At 39.7% G+C, this 27,833-nt stretch overlaps 1 protein-coding gene across 1 annotated transcript in view; it reads right to left on the bottom strand.

Moving 5' to 3' along the window:
- PCSK6 (proprotein convertase subtilisin/kexin type 6) overlaps positions 1 to 27,833 on the bottom strand; it is a gene marked incomplete in the record, with an annotated part of 1,289,931 nt that overhangs the window by 498,973 nt on the left and 763,125 nt on the right. The window contains 1 exon segment of the mRNA XM_044078680.1: positions 2,657 to 2,774. Within this exon segment, the coding sequence (XP_043934615.1) occupies positions 2,657 to 2,774 (118 nt within the window).

Genomic DNA, 27,833 nt, shown 5'->3' with positions numbered 1-27,833 from the left:
GACATCAGTGCTGTACCACAAACATTATAAACAGATTTCAGAACCTAAGCATGAGTAAAAGGGTTTTACATACAGTTTTAAGCATCACAATCATGTTGGCATCAGGTCAGCCATTTTGCTGTTAAAGATTTTATATTCACTAACTAGAAGTTTCAGATTTTCAGCTTCAGGTATCTACTACCGTATTTCTTTGCAAATAAGACCTAACCAAAGAATAAGGCCTAGCATGGTTTTCTAGGGTGGTCATGATACAAGCACTACCCCAAAAATAAGCCCCAGTTACGATAGTCAACAACACATGACGGACGTGTTGAATTATAAAATATTGACACCCACTGACTGAGGTTATCATACTCTGCTCACCATTTTTGGACCATTCTGACACCCAACTTCTTCTCTTTGCAGAAAGTCATAAGATTCTTTCCCTGAGAGTCCTCTGTGATTCTTACTGTAACCCTAATCATCACTCACACTTGACAGTTGAGATCCTTGGCCCATAAACACTGGCAGGTGTACTTTGGTCAAAGTACAGCCAATGTGCGTAAAGCGCGAGCACTTGATAATGAACGTTTGTGGTTGTGTCTTCTTAACAGTCACCATTTTGTGTTGCCACTCCGGTCTTGTAAGTCTTGAATTAACCCCCTTCCCCAGACAAGATGAGTGCAAAAAGAAACAGCTACTCCATCGAGTACAAGAAAGGAATCATGGAGGACTCCCGGAGAAAGAATCTGATGGCTTTCTACAAAGAGAAGTTAGATCTCCGAATGGTCAGAAAATGGCGTGCAGCATATGATAACCTCAGTCAACAGGCAGATGAGGGAAATGCTAAAGTGCAAGTGTGACTCAGGTCGGCAACCATTATTTTCTGAGCTGGAAGACATCATTAGTGAATGGATTGCTAACAGGAGAGCAAAGGCTTTGGTTGTGTGCAGGGCTGATATTCAAGCATTTGCCCTTGCAATGGCACCACAGTTAGACATGTCACCAGAAGAATTCAAAGCATCACAACATTGGCTGGATGGCTTCCTTCAGCGATATGAACGGTCTCTAAGAAGATCAACAACACTGTTCAATCTGGAAGATACTGAAGTTTTTAAACTTGCACTTGCGTTCAAGTCCTTTGTTGATGGCATAGACTTTTCTAAATACCAACTCTCCAACATGACTGCTATGGATGAAACTGCAGTGTTTATGGGCCAAGGATCTCAAACAATTGAGCCGAGGGGTGCCTTGTCAATCTACATTCCTTCCACTGGTTACAAGAGTGCATCTGTTACCTGTATTTTGGCAATTCATCTGGATAGAAAGAAAACCCCACCTCTAATTATTAGTAAGGGCAAGAAAGATAAGATTGAATGTGTTTCAGGCATTTACATTCTTGAAACCGAAAAAGCCTGGTGCACACAAGAAGTTATAAGGAAGTGGGTCGATGTAATGCTGCCACTTGTTTTGCGAGGTGGCAAAAGAGGTCTGCTAGTCTGGGATTCAGCCAGAACTCACTGAGCTAAAGACATGAAGAAATTCCTTGCACAGAGAAGAATAGATCAAATAATGATTCCCGCAGGAATGACTGCCCATCTCCAGACTCTTGATATTGCAATAAACAAGCCATTCAAGGACCATTTGCACATGGAACTCAATGACTACATTGAAAATAGAATGGAGATAAATCAGCATGGAAACTTTGTGAAGCCTAGCCTGCAAGAGGTCGTGACTTGGGTGAAAAATTCATGGGATAAAATCACTGACAGCTGTGTTGCCTATGCACTACGAGCAGGCTACTTGGACAAGCAGTGCTCATTTAAGGAGAGCTTTATTACTAGGCATGACAGATTGGGACCAATGGTTCTACAGGAAATGGAGTTGCAAGAAATTCAGGCCGGAATTTAGGTGTTGGAGCCTTATGACAATGTTCCAGAAGATGATGACATGACTGTATTTGAATACGTTTTCCATTATCGGGGCAACGGAATGGATTGCTTCTGCTTTCAGGTTTATTCCTCTCCTCCAATACACATGTATTGAGATTTTTTCTGCACTTTCTGTTAAGCATGAAATATTGCACTGTGAAAGCCAAGGTGTAGATATTCTGGTTGAAATGTTTGTTGCACTGTTTATGTAGAATTTTCACACAACTGTTAACGCGTTACTTAGAAGTTTTTGTCCAATAACAGAAAAGTATCAAATAAATGTCAGTTTGTGTACATGAATAAATGTAGATTGTTGTACGGGGGGGGGGGGGGGGGTAAAATAAGGCATTCCCTGACAATAAGCCCTAATGCGTATTTTGGCAGGGGAAAGAGTATAAGACCCGGTCTTATTTTCGGGGAAAGATGGTATGAAACAAAAAGTACATGCAAGATAAAATAAGCAAAGAGCTCATCTATAACTTTTGAATGAAGAAATGTTTTCTCCTTTGGAGAACAGTGACAGGAGTCTGAATATACATTGAAAATAAGGCACATATGATACAACAGTGAAAAAACATGTAACAAATGTTAAATGCTCTTTAATTTAGCATCTTGATAATGGAGAAAAGCCTATCTGCAGCTGTAGGACCATCAATAAAACTTTACGACTGTAGTTGGACAGTGTGTCAAGTCAGATATACCTGGTCTCAAAAGCAAGTTTAGCCTCAAAAAGTGTAAAAATTCACCTTTGAACTTTAACTGCTTTTCCGATGCAAAGTCGCTGAACAGGGACTGTTTTCCATTTCTTGGCTTCAAGAACCATGGCCTCTGCGTCTATTAAACCAAAACCATAAAGGTGGCTAACTGCAAAGGAAGAGACATGAATCATAAGTAAATTCAAACAAGCTAGGCATATCCTGACAAGTCCACTAGTTTGTAAATGTATTTTTGCTTTTCACCTACACCAAAGGTTCATATTTCTGAAATAGCAATAGTATAATTAAAAAAGGCAATTAAGGCATCTTAGACTTTTGAAAAGTGGTCAACGTCATCAGGCAGCTCTATGCAAGATAAATGAAAATAAAAGCCCAGGAGGACAACCAAAATCATCAAAGCAGTCCTCAGAGGTAGTAATAATACAGCTCCCTCTACATTTTATTTTGTACATTTCATTATTTTAAGATGCATCTACTATGTGCTTTGAGAGACTGGAATCTCAACGTAGGATTAGCCTATGCACCTAATAGCCAAAAGAATAAAAGTATTACAATTACACTCATCACTGTTCATGTCTCAATATTACTCCAGTCAGGAAGGAATAATTACTACATTATATGCTATCCCAGCAAAAATGTTGACAGAATCTTGTCAATATGCTTTGTTTATGTGGAGAAAACAAACCATCGGATGGTAGCATGGGAAATTAAGGAAATCATCATACCTCATCCAGTAAGGTCAAATGCCAGTCAATACAAAAATGAAAATTGTGGAATCACTATGGAATACCAAAATTCCACAATCCTGAGAATTTGAATCCTGAGGACCAGAATCTCAAAACTTAAAAAAAAAAAAAAGAAAAAAAAAGTAAAACCTACAACAAACTATTCTAATGTGTATGCAGGGAGGCAAGCCGCCTTACACCCCCTTCAACTTAAATATATCAATTCCGATATTGCACTACAGTGGAGTGAACGGCAAAGTTCCCATTCTGCACTGTACGGCAATCCCCGTTCACTACGTTTTAGAGATTCCGCAATCTCGAGATTCTGGTCCTTGGGATTCAGAATTTCGGGATTGTAGAATTTTGGTATTCTGTAGTGATCCCAAAACTGCACCCTTCTAGATGCTCTAGATGCAAGATAAGCTCTACACGAATTTTGTATGAATTGTTCTGTAGTGAAACTCCCCATCTTTACAGGCTGTCAACCCCATCAACATTCCCATTGACAGCTATAACAAACAGATGGGAATGCTTGAAGATAGGAGGAACACAAGATAAGCAGCACCTACTTTTCACAACAGTTGACACTACAATTTAAAACATCTGGTGACTAGGCCTACCAAACATGTTAATGTCTCTAGTATTTCTAGTTTATACAAGTGTCATAACATATTTTGAGCTCAGATACTAATGACGTAAATCACCGTTGCTCATACATGTCCAGCCCTTATTCCTAACACCCTCAAATGATCGGAACATCTTCTGCAGACATGTACATACCCCAATATGAAAAATTAAAACAAAAACAGAAAAAAATATGAATGAACCCAAACAAGAAAAACAACCATATCCCCTATCAAAAAGAAAAAAGGGAACACACCAAGCCCACTGGGGAAAATACTCCAATGTTCACAAACAAAGCACAATCATAGGGTGTAGTCCTCCATCACTGGACAACTAATTAACTGCCTCATAGTTGAATTCCCTTTATCAAAAGTCTCACTGATTGACAGAACAAATTTTACATACCTGTTTTATTCAGCACTATCATGGATTGGGGAAAGAGTTACACATATAATGGATGGTTCCCCTTTTCTCATGGCAGTGCAATCTCAAAGAAAGCATATAAATAACTAGCAGGTGATCTGGGTGGTAAGTGTACCCCTCACATACATTTTTTTTTTACTTTTCCAGCTTGTTCACATATTACTTTATTGGCTATCTTAGTCATCATCATGTCTTATTTTGCTGGCCTGCCAACAGCTCCAAATCAATGAGACTGTGTTAGATGAGCTGACTGTTGGAATAATCCACCAGCTTTGTTAGAGCAAACTCCTCTGGTAACTATTATCTTCTCTTGCAGAGCTATTTCCGTTACAAGCAAAATATTGAATTGCTACTGTTGCTGAGCAGTAGCACAACATGGAAAAGTGCAACCAGTAAGCCCAAAATGCATACTTGGACACTCAGATGGGGCATACATGAAACTCAACCACAAGACAGGTCATGACACAGCCCACCTGAGAAATCTGAGCTATAGTCTTAGGTGAAGATGCAAACTCTCATGCATGAAAACGACAGGTTTAAGCATTCTGTACCAACAGCCACCTAATGTAGCAAGCTTTAATGGCCTCTGGAAGGCATAGGGTTTGTGTTTAATATGAAAACCTAAAGTAAGCAAAGAAAAAGGGTCAAATGACAACCAGGTCTTCTTTTTGCCAAAAGATACAGAAACAAATGGCTGCCAGAAATGTCAGAATGGTAGAAACTTCAGCCGCACATCTTTTAAGAGATCTGCATATATTTCTTCCACATACTTAGTCACTAGAAATATTTCTAAGACTATTAGGTGTGAAAATACATAAAGCCCAAGTTAAGCAGCAAATAGTACTACCTTGTAACTAAGTGGACACAAGTTGTAAACACTATTCTACTGTGCAGTTGTCAAACTATCTTGGGCAACATCAGATGTAACCCAAGTAATAATTTCCTCCACTATGCTTTTTATACCAGAGAATGCAAACTATTTCCACAACCATTTATCATTCCCATGCTCCTGAAAACTACTAGCTCCAACATCAATATAACCTACCAGCCCATAAACCAAAAGGTATCAAAATATGCCTCCTAAATGTACAAACTATTTGAAACTAACTAGACACTTCTGAATATAAAAGCAACATTTATGTTGAGGTACTGAAATGTGCCTGAAGGATGACATCTACCCTTGCACCTTTACTATTACACATTCTGAGACAGACCAGGAACAACAACAAAAATTTTATATATATATATATATATATATATATATATATATATATATATATACACACACACACACACACACACGTTACTTGATAAAAAATCCAAAGGCAACATTTAGCAGGAAAAAGATGTGACATGATATATATAAAACATAAGAGTGAGGACTAGACAAATTGGCTTCTCACACAGCTTACCATTAATAACCACACAAGCATCTCTATATCTATAGTCTACACACCCTACCACCTTCTATCTCAAATCTACCTAAAGGTACCATCAAAAAAATCTTAACTTGCTAACTAAGGCAACTTAAGCAGGAGACTAGTACAGGCCCACTGGGACCCAAAACAGTTACTTGCTATCTAACATAACCAAGCTAGTGAACCATCTCATTATACCTGACCACAATAACAGCAAAAAGGTCATCCCAAACTCTGGCAACGCTTGCTTAAACATAAAACCAGTAAAAGAAATGCACTACACTACTTAGGATATCTAAAGGGACACCACTGTCCCCTGGGGCATACCAAATCTTAACCCCCTTATGAATTAAAAGGGACTTCTCCTGCCTCCAAAGTTTAAAAAAATGTATTTGCACACTAGCAAGACATGGCCTCTTCCCAGTTAAACTACCGATAGACCTGTCCAACCTCAGGAGTCTCAACCTCTCCTTAAATCTATAGTATGTTACTATTCATCACTTGTACAACTACTTGAAGCACATCATACCATTTCACTTGTGATGAATAAAAAAAAAATCTAAACTTGATCACAAATGTAGAGAATATATTTACATTTGAATAAATACATAAAAATCGAAAAAAAAAAAAATATAAACTACTATAACGTAGTGGGGCTCTGCCCCCTCCCTGACCTCAGAATAAAATACAGTAACTCCATGATCACACAATCACAAAGTGAGACTATCTTTAGCACAATGACTATACTGTAATTCGAATTGTACCACCAATATTTTTACATGACATGATTCTTCAACAAAAAATGTTGTAACCACCAATCTAAAATCCCCCTAACATACTTCAAAGATATTACTGTCAAATAAGTTAGTGAATTACTGAAAAAACTTGAAACAAAAATCTAATCTCAACCAGCGTAGTACATACACGACCTTCCTTACAACTGCAGTACCAACAAAAGCAAGACTAATAGCTCATATGTTCAACCTCTCCTTGACTACAGTGATAAACTCCATCAAGTCAAACCCTCATGTCATATCCATTCACAAAACAAATACATACATACATTAAAAAAGAACACCTAACCATCCGGAATACTATAAACTCATTTAAATTCTATACCCTATTACCAACACTTTTTGAGAGAGTATATACAAGTATTTGAGCACATAATTAAGACATCTTAACAGGTGCTCAGCACAGTTTTGGGGGAAAGACAATACTCTCACAGCTATATTATAAGAAATAAAATCTCTTGATTCATGGAAAATGGCTGGATTACAAGCAGTATATTTATAGATCTAAAGTACAAAAACTCCCATTCCTGTGATAAATGGACCAAATTGAACAAAATAGAGTAAAAATCCAAGAAAAAGTATGGTCCAAAACATGGCCAGAATAACAGCAACCAGTAGTTTATTTCACATAAAACAGGTAAGCGCTTTCATGAGTAACAGACTCGCTTCTTCAGACCTTATACAAAAGCTAAAACATACTGCCTGATTTAAAATCACTTAGCTGCCAGTACACTGTGCTAGAGTGATCACATGACCTGAGCTGATAAAAATTAACTAGCTTAAAGAAACATATTACTAAATAACATTGTTGCAATATTCAGAAATACTCAGCTGTCTGTACAAACTGCAAAACATGCTCTGAATTGCTTCCTATTGGATACGTTTCACAACTGTTACAAATTATTTCTTAGGAAAACATATTAACTCATTAACCCAAAGTATTGTCTCTCAGTGCCTCTGTGCTTACATCCGAGCGCACTGTGAGACGGTACTAATTGTATGCAGTTACATCAAAGTCCCCTCCACAAGCACATCTAACTTTACACCTGTACTGTAGCTCCACTTTAAAAATAAGTTGAAAAAGTACATGAACTTTTTCAGGTACTTTCTCAACTTACTTTTCAGTGTGGAGCAACCTGATGTATATATTATACTTTTCTGAGAAAATCTGCTGTGAATACAAATAACCGCAGTAAGACAATTCTCCATGCAAGTGGTGGCAGTCAATCGGATATATCCATTTCAAGCCGCCACTTGCATAACACCTCCACCTCCCCAATCTAAGTTTTCTTTGATCTGTCCAAATAGAGGGTTCAGCAGCAGCAATTCCCTTTTTGATATTTGTACATATTTGCTACTGCATCCTGCAATTTATTTGGACAGAACATCTACTTCTGTGTGCCAGTTTGCTAGTGTGGAATTGTTGAGGTACTGCTACGAGCTGACAGGTGGGCAGCGCAGAGAAAAATCACAGAAACAAGCAGAGTATAGCTGTAACAGAGTCCGCTTCCACAAAGTAGAGGTGAGTTGTCTATCTGAAGTGCATGTTTGAGATATTGAGTTGCTCACGTTGTGCAAAGTCTGTCTTTCTATTTAGTGTTGTGTCATCAGAGCCATATATCTCCCTATGCTTGGTCCCTTGTCCTCCCCAGTATTTCTAGCTATATTCATGTGAGTGATTGTGAAAGGTTGAGAGCTATGATTGCCCACGCTTCGTTTTTTACTGGTGTGTGTGTGTGTGTGTGTGTGTGTGTGTTACTGATTGATACCGCTTGCAGAAGTTCTCAAGTCCTCAAGTGCCAAATGTCACAGCATTACTTTAGGATAACAGAGCTCAATCTTTAATCACAAGTATTCGAGCTCCATTTCTCTTAAACTTTCATTTTACTGGCCAAATAATGACAGATGATGCCATTACAGTTCACATCCCTCTTAAAAATGCAATCTCTTCTATTCCATCATGTTTCTAAGTGTGTATCTGAGTAGCAGAATGCAAGTTAAAGAAATATTACCCCTGAAGCTTTCCTCGCTCGTATTAATTTATTGGAAAACAAAAAAGTTCTTTCACAATTTAATACTTGAAACGTGTACTTGCTGAGATTTGTAGTCTTTTGTGCAGATTTCTTGTGAGGTATTTCGGACCATGCTACTAGCACTTGAGGTGGTGGCAGAAAAGTGCATGTCAGTTGATACCAGCAGGGAGAACCGTGCCTCATAATGCCTTCAATATTTTTCAGTTAACATCTGCTCTGGTTTAGTTATATGGTGCAGGGTATAGTAGTTAGAAATAATTGCCCTGATTCAATTTTTTTTTTAGTTTGCGTCAGTCACATGCTGTTTTCTGTTTCTGTGCAGTTACAGAATCTTACTGCTCCGAGTGCAACTATGTGACTATGGTATGGAAAAGTGTAAAAAATAGACCACATGTTCATGCACACTTATGAAAACACATCAGAATCTGTAAATAAGAGATAGGAAGCCAAAGTATTTACAGTGAAACGCAATGAGAAAAAATATGGGGGATATCAACAGCAGTTAAAAAGTTGCTGAAATGATAAATGATTGTGCAGAAAAGCTGATGAGCTAAAGCATAACTGAGGACTGATAATACTGTGCATGTGTATGAAGTAAAAAAAATAGCTGTTCATTCATGAATGTACTTCCTTTTTTTTCTTGGTTTCTACTGAAAACCAGTGAAAGTTACTGTTTCTTTCCAGCTGTTGCAGGAACATGTTTCGCTGTTCATATATTGGATTCCTTGTGCTGTATTTGCAGTAATGGTAGCAAATGATTTACAGTCTGCACCCTGATAACTCTTTACTATGTGTTTGGCTAGTGATGTCTTGTCTGCAAATTTCTGCTGAGGCTGTGTCCTTTATTATTTGTGGGATTTGTCCATGATTCTATTCACATTTTCCCTGATTTGCTGAGAGCAACCCTTGTGGAAGACTAGTAGAAATTCACTGCACATAAGGGCTTGACGTTTAGAAACACTTCTGGCTGAGGCGAGTGCCAAAAGCAGTTTTATTTTCCAGGCCAGTAGTTCAATAGGGTCTAAAGGCTGTGGTTAAACGGGGGTCTGAGCAAGCTTTTCTAGTATGAAATTAAAGTCCAGGGTTCTCTCTTTGGTTGCCTGAGGTGTATAGGCCCCTTGAGAGATTGCTTCATATTGGGTTGGGGGTCATTGTGGATATACTACTGCACATGGCAAATGTTTCATTTTAGAGCTTGTGCATACCCGGATATACTAACAAAGAGGTCATTGAGGGGAATGTTTCATTTTGGTTCTTGTGCAAACTTGGAAGAGCTGCTGAAGGGGTTGTCGATGGAAATGTTGTATTCGGGTGCTTGTGCATAGTAGGACAGATTGTGAAGGGGTCACTGGGGAGATGTTTCATTGTGGTACTTGTGCATACTCAGACATCAGATAGAGAAGTTATATACTAACCATAATGTTCCATCTGTGTTGTTCATTTTTTTAATTCTTCCTCAACTACCTACCCTCCAAACCCCCTGATTTTTTATTCCTGTACATTGGTATGTGGCTAAAAAAATAGCATGAGTACATTGTAGCCATACTGGTTGTTTAGCTGGGTACACTGATCTTACTGGACCAAACAAAAGCAGGTACTCAAAGCAGATGAGTCTCATTAGTGTAGAAGTGTCAGTATTAGTGCGATTACCTCCATTATGTCTTCTCCAAATGTTGTGCATGGGCCTGCACATATATTTCTGTTAACTGTGGGTAATGGATGGTTAATCTAATAAAAGCCAGATGGTCTCTTGCAGCAGAGACTGCTCAATGATTCTGGTTTGATTGAGCAAACACCTACCAACAGCATTATTACTTGGCTGCAGAGTAAAAGATGGGTGGCTTGTGGATTCCAAGATAACAGTAATGCTGATGGCTGGTAAATGCTTGCCTATTTAGGGATGGAAGTGAAAATTGGTGATTTTTCAAACACAAGTAACAGAAGGTTACATACTACTAAGGTATTCCTTTGTGGCATGGAAGCCTTTGTGCTCTCTTGGGAGACACGGTAATGAATCTGCATATTTTGGCTGTATTTCATTTAGAAGGGAGATTTTGTTTTTCATTTTTATAGGCGAGTGGTAGCGAGACATATGACCCAAGGGGCAGACTGGCCAGCTTTTGTGCTATTCAAAACGGTGGCTGTATGTTTCATTATGGTGCATGTACATGGCAGGAAATGTGACTGGATGGTAATTTGGGAAATATTTCATTCTGGTGCTTGCGCATACATTACTTTATTGAAGGGGTTGCTAGGGTGAGTGCTTCATTTGGTGGTTGCACATACTAGGTAGTGCTACTGATGGGTCGTTTGACGAAATGTTTAATTTTGGCGATTGTGCATATCTCAGCATTTACCTGAAGGGGTCATTTGAGTGAATGCTTCATTTTGTGGCATGTGTATAACATGTACTAATGAAGATGTTGGTAGGAGAAATAATTAATTTGTGTACCAGGGAAGTGCTTGTGCATACATGGTCAGACAGCTGAATATTGTAGTACAGATACAGTGTAACACGCATAGGTTATCTTTAGCTCAGGGTTCAGTGATGGTTATAATTTTTTGTTTATGTATCCAGCTTTTAAAAATCATTCATTTGTTAACAATATACACATACTGTATTGAGGAAAAGTGATAACTATGTTTGAAGAAATGATGGAATGATGGATAAAAAACAGTGCTGTCTTATTGTAATCAGAGGGATGGTTAGGTGACTTAACTGGAATTGCTACTTTTGGACTAATTATTACATGGATAAACCAGATAACTGACATTTCCACTTGTGTTACTGTATTTCTGCTTATACTCAGTAGTTGCCTGAGTGAGGTAAAGGTCATTACTTGCTGACTACCAGCATGCAGCTACCATATATTTTGGGCATTTTTCCTGACTTTGTCAGTCATGTGTGGAAGTTAGGTGGGAGGAGGAGGAAGGGCTCAGTAATATACAAGTGTTATACTGAGTCTACTGAAATATAATGAATGCCTACTCAACAGGTTATGTGCAGCAATTATCACCTGTGTCTGAGCATGCATTCCTTTCAAGTGATGAAATGCAGCTCATTATTACATTAACAGTAACTGCAGTTCCACTATAGCACCGAGTCGTCATCACTTTACAGGTAAAATTCTCAGCAGCTGTCACTGTTGAGAAGAGGTCATCATCATTTTGACGAATGCACAAGCCAGATTTAGGTTTTTGTCTACATGGTGTCATTTCAAGCCACCCCCATCAGTTTCTATCATTTTTACAATTTGTTTGCTACACAGTAAAGTCCTCATTGTGGTTATATGGTTTCCAGACGAGACCAACCTGCATATAAATGTCTTGGAGAAGAAAACGGTCATTTTAGAGTTGCAGGCCTTTCAAAACTCCTTCCTCTAGGGATAATTGCTATCGGAATAGAAAATATATCAGTGGTTTGGTACATCAACAAACAAGGGGGAACCAACCCCCATTATCAACAAACAATGAGAGTTGAGCTGTGGATGACCTCCTCCAGCTGCGTTTTTTTGTGATGCACATACCAGGGAAATCCAACTTTCTTACAAACAAGCTCAGCAGAACTATCCTGATGCCTCATGAGTGGTCTCTCAAGCAATCAGCGGCAAATATGATCTTCCACAAATGGGGTCAACCTTGCTGCAGTCTACTCACCTCTCCAAAAACGACATTTATTAGCTAAACCTGTTATTCTAACTTTGTAAGAGCAATATGTAAAATTGTCTCCATTTTTGGTCCTCTGTCCCACTGTTATTTAAGGCTTTGTCCACATTTCTTGCTCTAAGAGGTTGAGAGGTATGTACTGAATACTTGGATATACTACTGAAATGGTCATTGAGGGAATGTGTCATTCTGGTTCTTGTCATAGCTCTCAACCTTCCATCTCCAAAATGAGGAATACTCGCCTTCATAATGTGGAACAAATGGGCAAAATGTGGAACACATACTAATGGCTTACCAACAACTTCAACTAGGAAGGTCATAGGATGGTTAAAATGTGCTGATTTTAAGATCCTTTAATGAATTAGTATGTTTATTGAAGCATTTCTCCCCGGGCCTCTGCTGAAAACAGGCTCTGTGGAACCTAGTCGGACATTCCCGGTCAAGAAATGTTAAATAAATAAATAAATAAAAAAATTTTAAAAAATGATTAATTTCTATTTACCATGGATTTCACTTAAAAAAAATTCCTAACACTGAATGTGTGTGAGACCCTTTCAATGTGGAACTTTGGGGAACATGAACTTTTTAAGACTCCAAATGAGGTACGTTCCTCATAATGAGGTACACTTGAGAGATATGGTTCTTGTGCATACACGGAAGGGTTGCTGAAGGCTTTATCAATGTAAATGATACAGTCTAGTGCTTGTGCACAGTAGGACAGACTGCTGAAAGGGGTCACTGGGGAGAAGTTTCATTTTGGTGTTTGTCCATAATTAGACAGACTGCTGAAAGGGCAATTGGTTTGAATGTTTAATGTCGGAGTCAGTGAAGTACTTGTGCATACATAAAGTATCTGCTCACTCTGTCACAACTCAAACTAAGTTGATTTCGTTGATCTCCCATATGTATGTGTTCTGTGTTGTACTTAGCAAGTTGAATTTCAAGCTGGATTTTTTTTCCCTGTATATATACGTGTGTGTGTCATATATATATATATATATATATATATATATATATATATATATATATATATATATATATATATATATATATATATATTTACTTTATAATCTCGAAAAACTGAAATATTGCATTTCAGTATTGAGACTATAAAGCTGAAACACCAAAAAACGAAAACCAAATCCGCGAAACACAAAACCGCGACCGTTAACGCACACACACAATCACAACTACACCTACCTCTGCACAACACACACACACACACCTCATCCCCTCTACTTATATATACTAATTCTGAGGTTGCACTAAACACTAGCGCACACAAAGCCCACCAACATACATTTCACACTCCCCCTCACACAAACACACATCACAAAGATCTCAACACTCACACTCATGCATCCTAACCCACACCTAACACTCCCCAACACACTCACAAACACATAAAACCCTCCTCAAAACCCTTAAAACCACACTTACCTAACATGCCATCAGTAATGCGGGTTCGATATTCTGCAGTTTCACTCATCTGCAGATTCGTCACTTTGGTCCCAAGATACTGAAATTTGACATTTCAGTATTTCAGGATTCCAAAGTGTTTTATATATATATATATATATATATATATATATATATACATATATATACATATATATATATATATATATATATATATATATATATATATATATATATATATATATATATATATATATATATATATATATATATATATATATATATATATATATATATATATTTATATATATATATATATATATATATATATACATATATATACATATATATATATATATATATATATATATATATATATATATATGCGTGTATGTGTGTGTGGAGATCTACTTCACATAATCGAACATCCAAATGTTCGACTTTCATATGGCTGAGACCATATGACTGAACATTTAAATGTTCAAAAATGTCAGAAAAATAAAAATAAACAGTGCTAGCAGTGGGGTCAAGACCCCCCCCATATCCCCCACTTCTGCACTATTTAAATGTAGCGACTCTGAGATTGCACTACATTGCAGTAAAGGGAAATCTTCCTGTTCTGTGCTCTATGGAGATCCCCATTCAGACCGTTCAAACTTTTAAAAGTTCGATCATATAGTCTCGGCCGTATGAAATTTGAGCTTTTAAAAATTCGACCATCTGAAGAGGACCCATACGTGTAGGACTGTGTGTATATACCTACACATATATGCATGCATACACATACGCATGTGTATATGTATGTATGCAGTAAATAATGTAAACCATTGCAAGCCCATTCAACTACAGCCAAGGTGACCTTGAGCATTTCATTCTACAATGTCCATGGAGGACATATGTGCAGCTGGGGTTTTTTTTCATTCTCCCTCCTTTGACTCCTTATGGTCATTGCTGAAAGGACACATGTAAATGGAAAAGGCAGAGGTAAGGCAGAGTGCTGGCATTGCATGCAATTGGGAGTCATTGCTGCTACCAGCAGTCTTGAGTGGATAGCCTGCACAGCTATGACACACTTCACTCACCAGCTGAAGCCCCATGCCGGTCCTTGGCATATTAGTGGAGTGGCGGTCCTTACACTGCTTTTCCTTTTTACATGTGCCCTTTCTGTGCCCCCTTATCAGTCATTGTGTGCAATTTGGTGTTTTCAGTGCTGGTAGGTATGTACCTCTGCATCATCACTCATTGTGCATCATTTGCATTATAGTTTCATAGTTTCATAGTAGTGTACTAGGCTATCTGCCCTGGGGCACTTACAAGCCTAGCCAACAATGATGTGGCTTACGCCACCCCGTATTATACAGTTGCGCCTCTCTAGTAGTGACACATGTGGGACCCCATTATTTAGTAAACTATACCTCTGTCTAGTAGTGACACTGAGGTGACTCCCGGGGTAAACTTACGATCTCCCATCCATGCATCGAGATTTTTCTTGAACAGTGCCAATGAAGGGCTCTGTCTCACATTAACTGGGATTTTGTTCCAGAGTCTGGGTAACCTCTGTGTTATGAATCTATCCCTCCAGCATGTTTTATTCATATTTGTGCAGAGGTTGAAATCTTTAGCTTTCGCGTGGTTCTGGTGGATCTGGATTTTTTGAGATGGAGCATGTCCATCAGTTCTTGGTTGGACATGGCCCTATATGTTAGGCACAAATCACCTCTGAGCAGGCGGTATGCTACTGAATAGAGCTGGAGTTTCTTTAATCTAGCTGGATAAGGCACATGTTTGAGACCCATGATCCTCTTGGTGAGGTACTTCTGGGGTCTTTCCAGTTGTTGCATGCGCCGAGTGAGATACATCCCAAATGGAGCATTATATTCAATCATGGGCCTGACAAGGGAGGAATATAGAGGTACAATGACCTCCTTTGATCTGGATGAGAATCCCTTCATGATGAGATGGGCAAGGTAGAATGTCTTTCTGACCACTTTGGCAACATGGTTGTCAAAGGAGAGGTCACTATCGACTTGAGTCCCCAGGTCTCTGATTACTTCTTCCATACTCAGTGGGTTATTGTCTATGTGATAATTTGTGGGGACTTTGTTTTCCCAAAGGGATGACTATACATTTTTTGGCATTAAGTTTGAGGCCATGATTCCGGCACCAGTTGTCCGTTTTAGTGAGACCTTTCTGTAGGATGTGTGTGTCAGCAGGTGAATCAACTATGGCACCCAGTTTGCAGTCATCTGCAAACTTTGTCAGCCATAATCCTCCCATATTTGCTTTCACATCCGAGAAGTAAATGCCGAATAAGAGTGGGCCCAAGACTGAGCCCTGTGGGACACCACTAAGTGACTGGTTTTGAGTCTGACATGGCTCCAGCAATTTTGACCTTATGGGTTCTGTTTTTAGCCAGTTTGCTACCCATCTTGTGACATATGGATTTACATTTAGGCTGCTGAGCTTGTCTATGATGCCAGAGTGTGGTATCGTGTCAAAGGCTTTAGCCAAGTCCAAGTAGGCAGTGTGGACAGCCTTGCCCTCGTCGATGGCACTAGTGACTGTCTCGAAGAAGTCAACCAGGTTTAAGAGGCAGGATCTGCCTTTTACAAAACCGAACTAGGTGGGATCAAGGGTCTGCAGATCTCCAATATCGCCATTTATGAGTTCCATGATGATTCTTTCCATAGCCTTGCAGACCAGGCTGGTCAGACTTATGGGGCGGTAGTTACCAGGGTCAGTAGAATTTCCCCCTTTGTGGAGTGGGACCACTGTTGCTGTGTGCCAGTGTTCAGGTACATATCCTGTAGTGAGGCTAAGACTGAATAGCGTTTTTAGGTGCAGGTTGAATTCATCTTGACGTTCACGTAACACGCAACCGGGGATACCATCGGGTCCCATAGATGCTGTGTTTTTTGCTTTGTTGAGTGCTGATTTCACCTGTATGTCTGAGATGACAGGTAGGTTACATTCAGCAGGGATAATTACTACATCTTTAGGGGTGAGGGAGGAGAAATTTGCACTGAACCTATCTGCCAGAATATTGGCAATGTCGGTAGGGTCAGTGAATTTTTTGTCGTTGTGTACCAACTCAGAGCATATCTGAGAATTTCCTCTCAAGGTTCTGACATAATTGAAGAAGGCCTTGTGATTGTCTTTGGTATCCTTGACAATCTTTCTCTCAAAGTTGGCTTTAGATGTTTTTATGAGAGAACGTAGTTTTTTACTTGTGCTGATCAGGGAAGTCTTTCCCTTGTGGGATTTGGCTTTGTCCTGCAGTAGCTTCCTTCTTTTGTTGTACAGTTTGTTTATAGCCGGGGTCCACCAAACCGGGCGTTTTCCCTTGGTGGAGAGGGTCTTGGTTTTAGTTGGGATTGCTTGATCCATGCATTCTTGGAGATGTCCGTAGAAGGCTGTTGTGTAGGATTCAGCATTTTGGGATGTGGTTTCCATTAACCCAGTAGGTTTAAAGGATATCATTTCTGACTTAAGGAGTGTAAAGTCAGCTTTTGAAAAATTTTTCACTGTAGTCTTTTGTTCTGGGGGTGGGGTGGGATATGTACATCCAACATGATCAGTTTATGGTCAGATCTTACTAGTGAGGGGTTTATATCCGGTGTGGAGCATTTGGACCCCATGTTTGTGATAATCAGGTCAAGTATATTATCTCTCCTCGTAGGAGAAGTGACCAGTTGCTCCATAGCATTTGAGTTAATGAATTCCAGGAATCTTTGGGCTAGGGTGTTAGGGCTAGAATAGTGGGCCCAGTCTATGTTGGAGTAGTTGAAGTCACCCAATATGATGGTGTTTGGTGTGACATTCATATCCTCCAGTGTTTTCAGGAATGCTTGATGGGATTCCTGGGATTGGGAGGGTGTTCTATAACATGCGACCAGTTGTATGGCAGTTTTGCCTATGGTGAGTAAAACTTGTATGGTTTCTGATGCTTCATGGGTAGCCACCAATCGAGAGGTGTAGGTGTCCTTTATGAAAATGGACACTCCCCTCCTTGTGGTTCGGCCTGGAACTTGAGGCCGAAAAGCATGATATGAGGTATAGCCTGGTAGCGCTGGAGTGCTCTCAGGAGCCTTGAACCAGGTTTCAGTTACTGCACAGACATCGATGTTCTCCATACTGAGAAGTGCTTGAGTGCCTGCATCTTGAGATTTAGACTTCTGGCGTTGAGCAGCATTACCCTTAATTTTTTCCATTTTGTTTTACGGAGGTTGATTTGTCTTTTGAGCATTGCCTAAAAAGGCACTATGGGGTGGCAAGAGCCCTGGCCAGTATCCGGAAGCCCAGTGGTGACAGGTGCAAGCCATCCCTTGCGGCAGCGGCTTGTCCAGCATGTCATCCCAGGCTGACAGACATTGGATCCCCCTAGAATGACACCAGTGATTAAGCCAATTGTTAAAACTGATCATTTTGTCTTTGTACTGAGGCATCATTCTTGGTGAAGGCAGGATGCTGCTCAGCGTCAGGCTCATACCAGACTGGGCTACATAATCGGAGAGCTCCTCAGTGTCTCTTTTCATGTAGTCCAGGGAGGTACGTCTCAAGTCATTCACACCAGCATGGACAATGACTGCATCATACTTGTACTTGCTTTGGAGTGACCTGAGTGCGTGTGTAATGTGGCGGATCCTAGCTCCCGATAGGCAGCTCACCGTTACCCTCTCCTTATTCAGCCTGGTAAGTGGAACGTCGGTGTGTCTGACTATAGAGTCACCTATTACTAATGTCTCTGGCATAGTGTTTTGCCTTAGGGGCTGTGATTGTGTGACACACCTGTTTGAGGTATGTGTTGTAGGGGTTACGTTTTGTGGGGGTGTATTTCTGGGTGTCTGCTTTGGAGGCCTCTGTTGTTTTGGTAAGTTTTTTATAAGAGCCTCCGAGTATGTCTTTGTGTTCTTATGTGTTTGGTTTGTAGTGGTGGTGGTTTTGTGTGTGACCGGTTTTGCTTCGGGTGTGGGTACCTTCTCCTCCTGTCTGGTCTTGCCAGTCCTGAGTTGAGAGAGTTCAGCCTCCAGTCTGGCTATATAGTTGCATCTCTCAAGTATTTGTGTTAGTAGGAAGGAGGAGAGGGTTGTCTGTGTACATGAGACAATTGTAACATTGTCTTAAGATTCCTAGGTTAACCAGCTGAACAAGAGAGGATGCTAGTGGTCTACCACTCGACATACTAGAATATTATAAGGAGTGCTGTGCCTTTAAGGGAAGTGGGTATTCACAGGGGGTAGTGGATGGCTGTAGTGCTTACTTTAGTATAAGAGTGCTTACTTTATTATAAGAGTGCTTGCTAAGACTAGAAGTCCCGAAAACTAGTGCTAATATATACAGCTAAATAGACTGAGTAGAGCTTTCTAAGTGAAAAATTGAAGAGCAGACTTGGCGGAGCCAGAAATTGTTTAAACCTGTATAACCGCTGCTGCGCTATGCCCAACGCAAAAGCCCTGAGGCGGATTTTTATACAGGGAACTTGGAGAGCTAGAAATGGTCCAAAGCAACCAATAATTTACAGCTCAAGTGCTGAGGTCACTTCCCCCAGGGACAGATAGGCTGCTCAAGGCTCCCCACTCCCACTGGTGAGCTCAGAAACTTCCTTCTATCCAAGTAAGCCAATGGCCAACACAGGAACTACACACAGCCCAGAATACAGCAAAGCCTGTATACTGGTCCAAACTAGTCGAGCAAAGGCTCCATCGTCATCACCAATTATGTACCTTATCAAAAGAATAATGTCCCTGTGGCCAGTAGTGAAGATTTGTGTGAGCTTACCAGGTAACGCATATGATATACATACATATGCAGTCTTCCAATACATCTCTCAAACACCAGTAGTAACCTGTTTGCATTTCTTTCCTGTGCAGGTGCGTCCACCTTGTGACAGTGGCATGGCTTCATGACCAGAACAACAAGTGAGAGTGTGGGTGTGTGGCCATTCCTACATTCACTGGGCTGCCTCCAGAAATGAAAACCACTACAACGTGAGCTTCCCCACATCTAGTGTGAAGGTATACTGGATTGCAAGAAGAGGTATGCATTGGAGCAGAGTGCTGCAGTTGTTGGAAGAGAAGTGTTCCATCTACCCTGAGCCTGACATTCTTGTGCTGCACATTGGAGGGAATGATGTCATTACTCATCCACTCAGAAGGCTACAGTTTCAAATCAGAATTTTTGAACACTTGCAATCGTGGTGGCCACGTTGTCATTTTGTGCGGTCTGATATAATTCCTCACCAGATATGGAAAACAGCAAACGGGCAGTGCACAAGGCCAGACGTTTACTGAATGGTCTCATGCTTAGCTTGATGGACAGGGTCAGTGGATCCACAATTGGCCATGACAGCATCACTGCAGAAGTTGTTCACCTTTTCAGAAGCGATGGCGTCCACCTGAGGCTGGCATTGCGTTGTTTTTGACTGACCTCCACAATGGTGTGATGATGGCTTTGAATGATATATTGGTAACATGCAGCTAGTGAGAACGAATGGAAAACAGCAATGACCAAGTAGGACCAGTATGGTACGAAACTCTATTGTTATATTTTATGAACACTATTGTCACTACTGATGACACAGGAAAAGAACTGCTAGGGAACTTGTAAACATGCTGAGTAACACTTCATTTTCAGATTGTAAAATAACTCTGTATGCTGTGTACAGGTACAATAACTGATTATGAATTGTATTATGTAAATTATATTTTTCTTAGTTTGGCAAATAACTGTGGTAGGGAGATGGTGAACATGCTGAGTAAGAACTGCTTGAGGAGAGTGCCATGTACATGAGAAAATGTCAACTATCCTGCACACGTCACGGCTTGGTTACAATTATGGTTATGACATTTATGATTTCTTTTCCTATTGTGCTAAATGACTGCCAAGGAACATGTCATCAAGGTAAGTAATACCTCATTTTGAAGGCAGTATTAGTAGCTACAAGATGGAAAGAGAACTGTGACTGTATGCGGGAGAAATGTACAGCTATCATATTTTGTTTAGGACTTTGGTTATGGAAATTATGATTTTTTTTCATATTTTGGTAAATAACTTTGCTAGGGAGCATGTAACTGTGCCAAGTGATACCTCATTTTGAAGACAGTGTTAGTCCTTACAACATGATAAAATAACTGTCTATATGCTGTACACATATATAGACATCACAGTTTAAGACTAACATTATTAACTCAAAACTCTCCTTAGCATGGAGAACATCGATATCTGTGCAGTAACAGAAACCTGGTTCAAGGCTCCCGAGAGCACCCCAGCACTACCAGGTTATACCTCATACCATGCTTTTCAGCCCCAAAACTTGGACCGAACCACAAAAGGAGGGGGAGTATCAATATTCATCAAAGATCCCCACACCTCCAGGTTGGTGGCACAGCACGAATCATCAGAGACTATCCATGTGCAACTAACAGTGGGTAAAACTGCCTTCCAGTTTATAGCCTGCTACAGACCACCCTCCCAAACCCAGGAACCCCACTCGGCCTTCCTGAGAACACTAGAAAATATGAAGGTCTCTCCAAACACCATTAAATTGGGCGACTTCAACTACCCAAACATAGACTGGGAGCATTACTCTAGCTCCTAGCACAAAGGTTCCTAGAATTTATAAACTCAAATGCTATGGAACAACTTGTTACCACTCCCACAAGAGGGGAAAACATACTGGACCTGATCATCACCAACATGGGGGCTCTATGCTCCAGACCAGAAGTGTATCCCTCACTGGTAAGATCAGACCATAAACTAATCTCACTGGATATTCACATCCCGACCCCACCCCCTTGCCCAGAAAACCACAGTGAAAAACGTCTCTAAAGCAAATTTTACACTCCTCAAAACCGAGGTGGAATCCTTCAAAGCCCCCAGGCCTGTGGAAAATATGGCCCAGACCGCAGAATTCTTTATAAACGCATTCTATGAACACCTTCAGGAACGCATGGATCATGCAATCCCAGATAAAACCAAGACCCAATCCTCCAAAGGCAGGCGTCCTGTCTGGTGGACCCCAGCCATAAATAAACTATACAACAGAAGGAGGAAGCTACTACATGATAAAGCAAAATCCCAAAAAGGGAAGGCATCTCTGATCAGTATTAGCAAAAAACTACGTGCACTCATAAAATCGTCTAAGGCCAGCTTCGAGAGAAAAATTGCACAGGACACTAAGGATAATCACAAGGCTTTCTTTAGTTATGTTAGGAACCTGGGTGGGAATTCCCAGATATGCTCAGAATTAGTCCAAAATGACAAAAAATACACCGAACCCACAGACATTGCCAACATCCAAGTTGACAGGTTCAGTGCAAACTTCTCCCCCCCTCCCCAGCAAAAGGGCAAATATCTATCCCAGAGTGCTGCCCCCCTGATATCTCAGATGCTCAGATGAGAGCCACCCTCTCTAAAGCAAAAAACACAGCATCAATGGGACCACACGGTGTCCCAGGCTGCGTCCTACATGAACTCCAAGAAGAGCTAAACCCAAACATAAAACTACTGTTCAATCTGAACCTTACTACAGGATATGTACCCAAAGAGTGGCGTACAGCAACAGTGGTCCCTCTCCACAAAGGTGGTGCCTCAACGGATCCTGGAAACTATTGCCCCATAAGCCTGACTAGCTTGGTCTGCAAAGCTATGGAAAGGATTATCATGGACCTCATAAATAAAGATATTGGGGACCTACAGACACTGGATCCTACCCAGTTCGGCTTTGTTAAGGGCAGATCCTGCCTCTTAAACCTGGTTGATTTCTTTGAAACAGTCACCAAGGCCATTGACGAGGGGAAGGTGGTCCACACAGCCTACCTGGACCTCGCAAAAGCATTCGATACAATACCCCACTCGGGCATTATAGATAAGCTCACCAGTTTAAATATAAACCCCAATGTCACTAGATGGGTTGCAAACTGGCTCAAGGACAGAACCCACATGGTTAGAATTTCTGGAGCCATGTCAGACTCCAAACCAGTTACAAGTGGCATCCCACAAGGCTCAGTCCTGGGACCGCTCTTGTTCGGTATATATTTCTCGGAGGTACAGGCCAACACGGAAGGACTGTGGCTGACCAAGTTCGCAGATGACTGCAAACTAGGTGCCATAATCGCCTCTCCAGCCGACACAAGCATCCTACAATAGGGCCTCATAGAAACAGACAACTGGTGCCAGAGCCATGGCCTCAAGCTAAATGCCAAAAAGTGTATAGTCATCCCCTTTGGCAAAAACAAAGTGCCCACAAATTACCACATAGGTGGTAATCCATTAAGTACGGAAGAAGTAATTAAGGACCTGGGGGACTCAAGTTAATAGCAATCTCTCATTTGAAAACCATGTGGCCAAAGTGGTTAGAAAAACATTTTATATAGCCCACCTAATCATGAAGGGATTCACATCTAGATCAGGGGAGGTCATTGTGCCTCTTTACTCATCCCTCATCAGGCCCATAATTGAGTACAATTCCCCTTTTGGGATGTACCTTACCAGACACCTGCAGCAACTGGAAAGACCCCAAAAGTACCTCACCAAGAGGATCAAAGGGCTCAAACAGATGCTATATGCTACCTGGTTAAAGAAACTCCAGCTCTACTCAGTGGCATACCGCCTGTTCAGAGGCGATCTGTGCCTGATGTATAAAGCCATGTCCAACCCGGAATTAATGGACATGCTGCATCTCAGAAAATCCAAATCCCATCGAGCTCTGGCGAGAGACTTGAACCTCAGCACTGAAATAAGTAGGACATGCTGGAGGGACAGATTCATAACCCAGAGACTCCCTTCACTCTGGAATAAAATTCCCAGTCCAGGTTAGGCAGAGTCCCTCATTGACTCTCTTCAAGAGGAATCTTGATGAGTGGATGGGAGATCGTAGGTTTACCCCGGGTATCACTTCTGTGTCACTGTTAGACAGAGGCACAGTATACTAACCTCAAAAAAGGGCATAGCAAAATTCATTTAAAATGGGTGGCGAAAGCCAAACACACACTGGCTAGGCTTATAAATGCCCTATGGCAGATAGCCTAGTATGAACCTATGAACCTATTATGAAAATTATGATTTTTTTCATATTTTCATTAATAACTTTGCAAGGGAGCCTGCCAATGTGCTAAGTAATACCTCATTTTTAGACCGTATTAATAGTTACAACATGGTGAAAGAACTGTGCCTGTATGCTGTACACATGCACAGATACCACAGTTTATTTAGTCTTGTAACATTGTGAAAATTATACATTTGCAATACTTATTATCCCCAATATCTTTGCAAGGGAGCATGGTGATGACACAAATACATAATTTTGATGTGGATATTGAGCCACACAACTTGTACCTAATATGTAGTCTCTGTCTGTTACAGGTGATGAGATATTATGCTTTGATAATTTATCAATTATGAGAAATATATTAATCATATTTCTGCAAATATCTCCTTAACACAGCATCACACAATAATGGTTAAGGTATCATTTTAAAGCTGACATTCATACAAACAAACCAATTACAAATTGTATTGGTCTACATGGTATATTCGCCAATATATTGTCATTTGTTGTACCAAACAGGTAAAAAATATGCTTAATATCAGCATTCCTTGGCAAATATTTAATAATGACCGATACTCACTACCAGCATTTACAATGTTGGAAAGGTTGATGTCTGCTGAACAACTTTAGCATTTACATTTTTAGTCTAACTCTTACGGTTACAGAGTTATGGACATTTGTTTCCTGTATGGTATTACAAATGGATTATCTGAAAGAGCTCAGGCTGCACTGTTGTTCCTATGGTGGAAGTAAGCAGGCAGCATTCTCTGAGCTGCTCTGGAGTGAATGAGTTAAATGCTCAAGATCGCTCAACTACTTATGCAAACTACAAAGCATGATCTAATCTGCTGCACATTAGAAAAAAGTTCCTGCACTGATGCAAATAATTAAATCACGCTGTTTCCATGTTCAAAAATCACCCATTTACCTATACAAACTTTAGAATAAACAAAATCTAACAATGGATGAGTGAAAAGGGGTGGGGTGGGAAAGATGCAAAGAAAAAATTCCTGCAGGCACATGCAAATAAAACTGTAGCATTGTTCACTCCTGAAACAGCTGAAAAAATGTATGTTCATAAAACATCATACATACAGACGAATATATTAAAATTCAACTTGCATATCTCAATATGCAGTGATGTAAAATGAGTGAGTAAAAGGCATATATCCAGGAACATTCTAATATAAAAATACATACCGCTACTACTCTGCCATTCATTTATACAATGGCCTTCCTTTCAGTATTGGTCTCAATGGAACTATTCCATTTAGACCTGGCCATAGAGCATCTCGAAACCGGATGATCCATTTCTGTTTCTGTAACCTCCGTGTGATTTCTCAAATCACCCAAACGCTGACCCTTTATCACCCTATCAATGCCCATGAACTTGAAGGTATGTTCATTACTAGTATTTACTATGCATTTAGCTAGTGCATTATTAATATTTTTTATTCTAATATTGTATAGGTATTCTCGGATACAGTTCCTCAGGCGCCTGTTAGTTTTGCCTATATAAAAACAGCTGCAAGATGTGCAATGGGCCAAATAAAATGGGTCTATATTATATTGTCGACAGGTGAAAATGTTGACTCTGACTTGTTCGGCACCAAAATGTCGAACTACAAAATTAGCTAATGGCCAAATCACTGATTTCTTTCCAACGGAAATAAATCGGTCGGACAAACACCAACGGCACACAAACATATTGGCCGTTCGCTAATTTTGTAGTTCAACATTTTGGTGCTGAACAAGTTAGAGTCGACATTTTCACCTGTTGACAATATAATATAGACCCAAATAAATCATATCTGTGCTATTGCAATCTGCATTAACATGGAATGTATATCTTCTCCCACTACTGGGGTGGGCAAAACAACCATTCGAATCTATATGTTCACAATAGATACATTTCCCACAAAGTAAGGTATTTGTGTCCATTGTCATCTACTCCTACCTCTTTGTATTCACATAGCATCCTTTTAACAGATTTCTTATTTTTGTACCTGAAGGTGGGTTTCTCACCTACTGTATTTCTAATGTTTTCATCCGTTTTTCATACATTCCAGTTTTTACAGATTATATCCTTGATGTACCAGACATCATTAGAATAATAGAAAGTGTATTTTGGCTTATCTAATCTGTTCATAGTATTTTCATGTGAAGGTCTACTTGCTGAAGAATAATAGGGCTTGGCTGAATCTTATACATACATCAATGCCAGTCTGTTTGATACACTCACTATAACAACTCCTGCTAACAAAGCTGGTATGCAACCTCTGTTATTCATCCAAACCATTTAGTATGGAAGCTCTTAGTTCGGCCCCTTACAATGTTAGAAAAAAAGACAACGACATTATTGCTCAGGACAACCTCCATAAATTTACTCAATAAATAGATCTCATCATTATTTAATTCCCCATCGGAGACTGTCATGACAGTGGGAACAAGTCGCTAAGTTAATCAAATGCTGAGTGTTACAATTTGCATAAGCATAAAAAGTGTAGAAATGTCCTGTAATAGGGTTTTGAAAAATATTGGAGTTACTAATAAAGGGGCAGGCTTTAAAACATAAGCATTTGAAGGTACCTGTCCATTGAGATGCAGCTTTATTTAGGGATACCATCTTTGTTGCACAAGAGTCTTTTTAGATTTTTTTATTTTTAAACATGAATCATGGATTATCTCCTACTATTCTTATTTGAACATCAGATGCAAGTATTGTCCAGTATCTTTTGATAACTTCTCAAATCTGCTTACTATCTGTACTGTAGGTAATTGTACAGTTAACTCTCTGCTCTGTTGGATTGTTAACTTTCAAGCGAACCATCCACCTGGTCTTAATGTGGTGGTTTCCCTTTAAACCTATTCTGAAAACCAGATGAAATACCATTGGACATTAACATTCTTGTTATTTAATGCTATGTTTTTGATTTTAGTGCTCTGGTTATTTTCTTTTTCACCTCCATTGTAAAATATATATCAATGTGCAATAAGAACTTGACATCGTGTCCCCCCTTTGTGATTTGTTGTTTGAGCTATAAAAAAGAAATATATTTGATATTAATAATGGTTTTTGTGTAAAGATAATCTATAGTCGTTAGCTATGTATGTTACGATCATGCTGTTGTCTGTAAGCACTATTGGAGCTACTTTAAGAATTTGGTTGGTTGTTTACTTTATAAATGGCCCTTGATTGGTGGAGATATGAAATGGTGACTTTGGATAGGTTAATCCTAAAGTGTTATGTAATTGTTGATTTATTTCTGTGCTTAACTTATGAAATCACATATTTGAAAGAAGATTTACAGTTCTCTGAATATGTATTTTGCGCCTGTTCTGGCTGATCGCAATGTTTATTGGTTTAGTAGTAGTATTTTTCATAGATAAAATATATTATAGTTAAAACCAGATGATTTTTGTGTGTGAAAAAGAATGATTTTTGCACAGTTCTTAGCTGCGTATGTTGCGATTATGTTATTGACTGTAGCGCTATTTTATTTATTTCATAATTAGTTTCAGAGTGGCGTAGATGTGTAACGCTGAACTTGGACAATCATAATGTGATTTATTTATACATTTGACATTTAAGTGAAGCACCCAAACAAGACCTATAGTGTTTGTGGTTTTTGTGTTGCTGATCATAGCGTTCCTGGCTGTAACAGTTGCTTTAATAGTTTTCCAATTTCTTAGACAAATTATACAATGGCTAGCAAATCGTATGCTGACTTGTGTTTGGAAAAGGGTGTTTGTATTTGGATTTGTTATAACTTCATAGACAGCAACTGAGTGGTGCAGACATGAAATACTGATCCTGGATAAGACCATTAAAATGTGACATTTGACTGGCGATTTGTGTACGTTTATAACCAATGAAATGAAGTATTTTATTGCCATCTGCTTATTGGTTCATAAATGGTAATACTGGTTTTCATTGGTTAAGATACACGAGTTAGATTTGCTATCCTTTCGTATTACTGTAGTGCTCTGAATTTTATTTTTCCTGGTCATGGTTCTTTTATATGTATAATTGCCACAGGCAATGTTTTTAGTCTTT

Source organism: Protopterus annectens, chromosome 7.part1 (assembly GCF_019279795.1).
Source record: "Protopterus annectens isolate FY-2018-M chromosome 7.part1, PAN1.0, whole genome shotgun sequence".
NCBI classification, from domain to species: Eukaryota; Metazoa; Chordata; order Ceratodontiformes; family Protopteridae; genus Protopterus; species Protopterus annectens.
The sequence above is the reverse complement of the archived record's forward strand: the minus strand, read 5'-3'. Positions and strand labels throughout refer to the sequence as shown.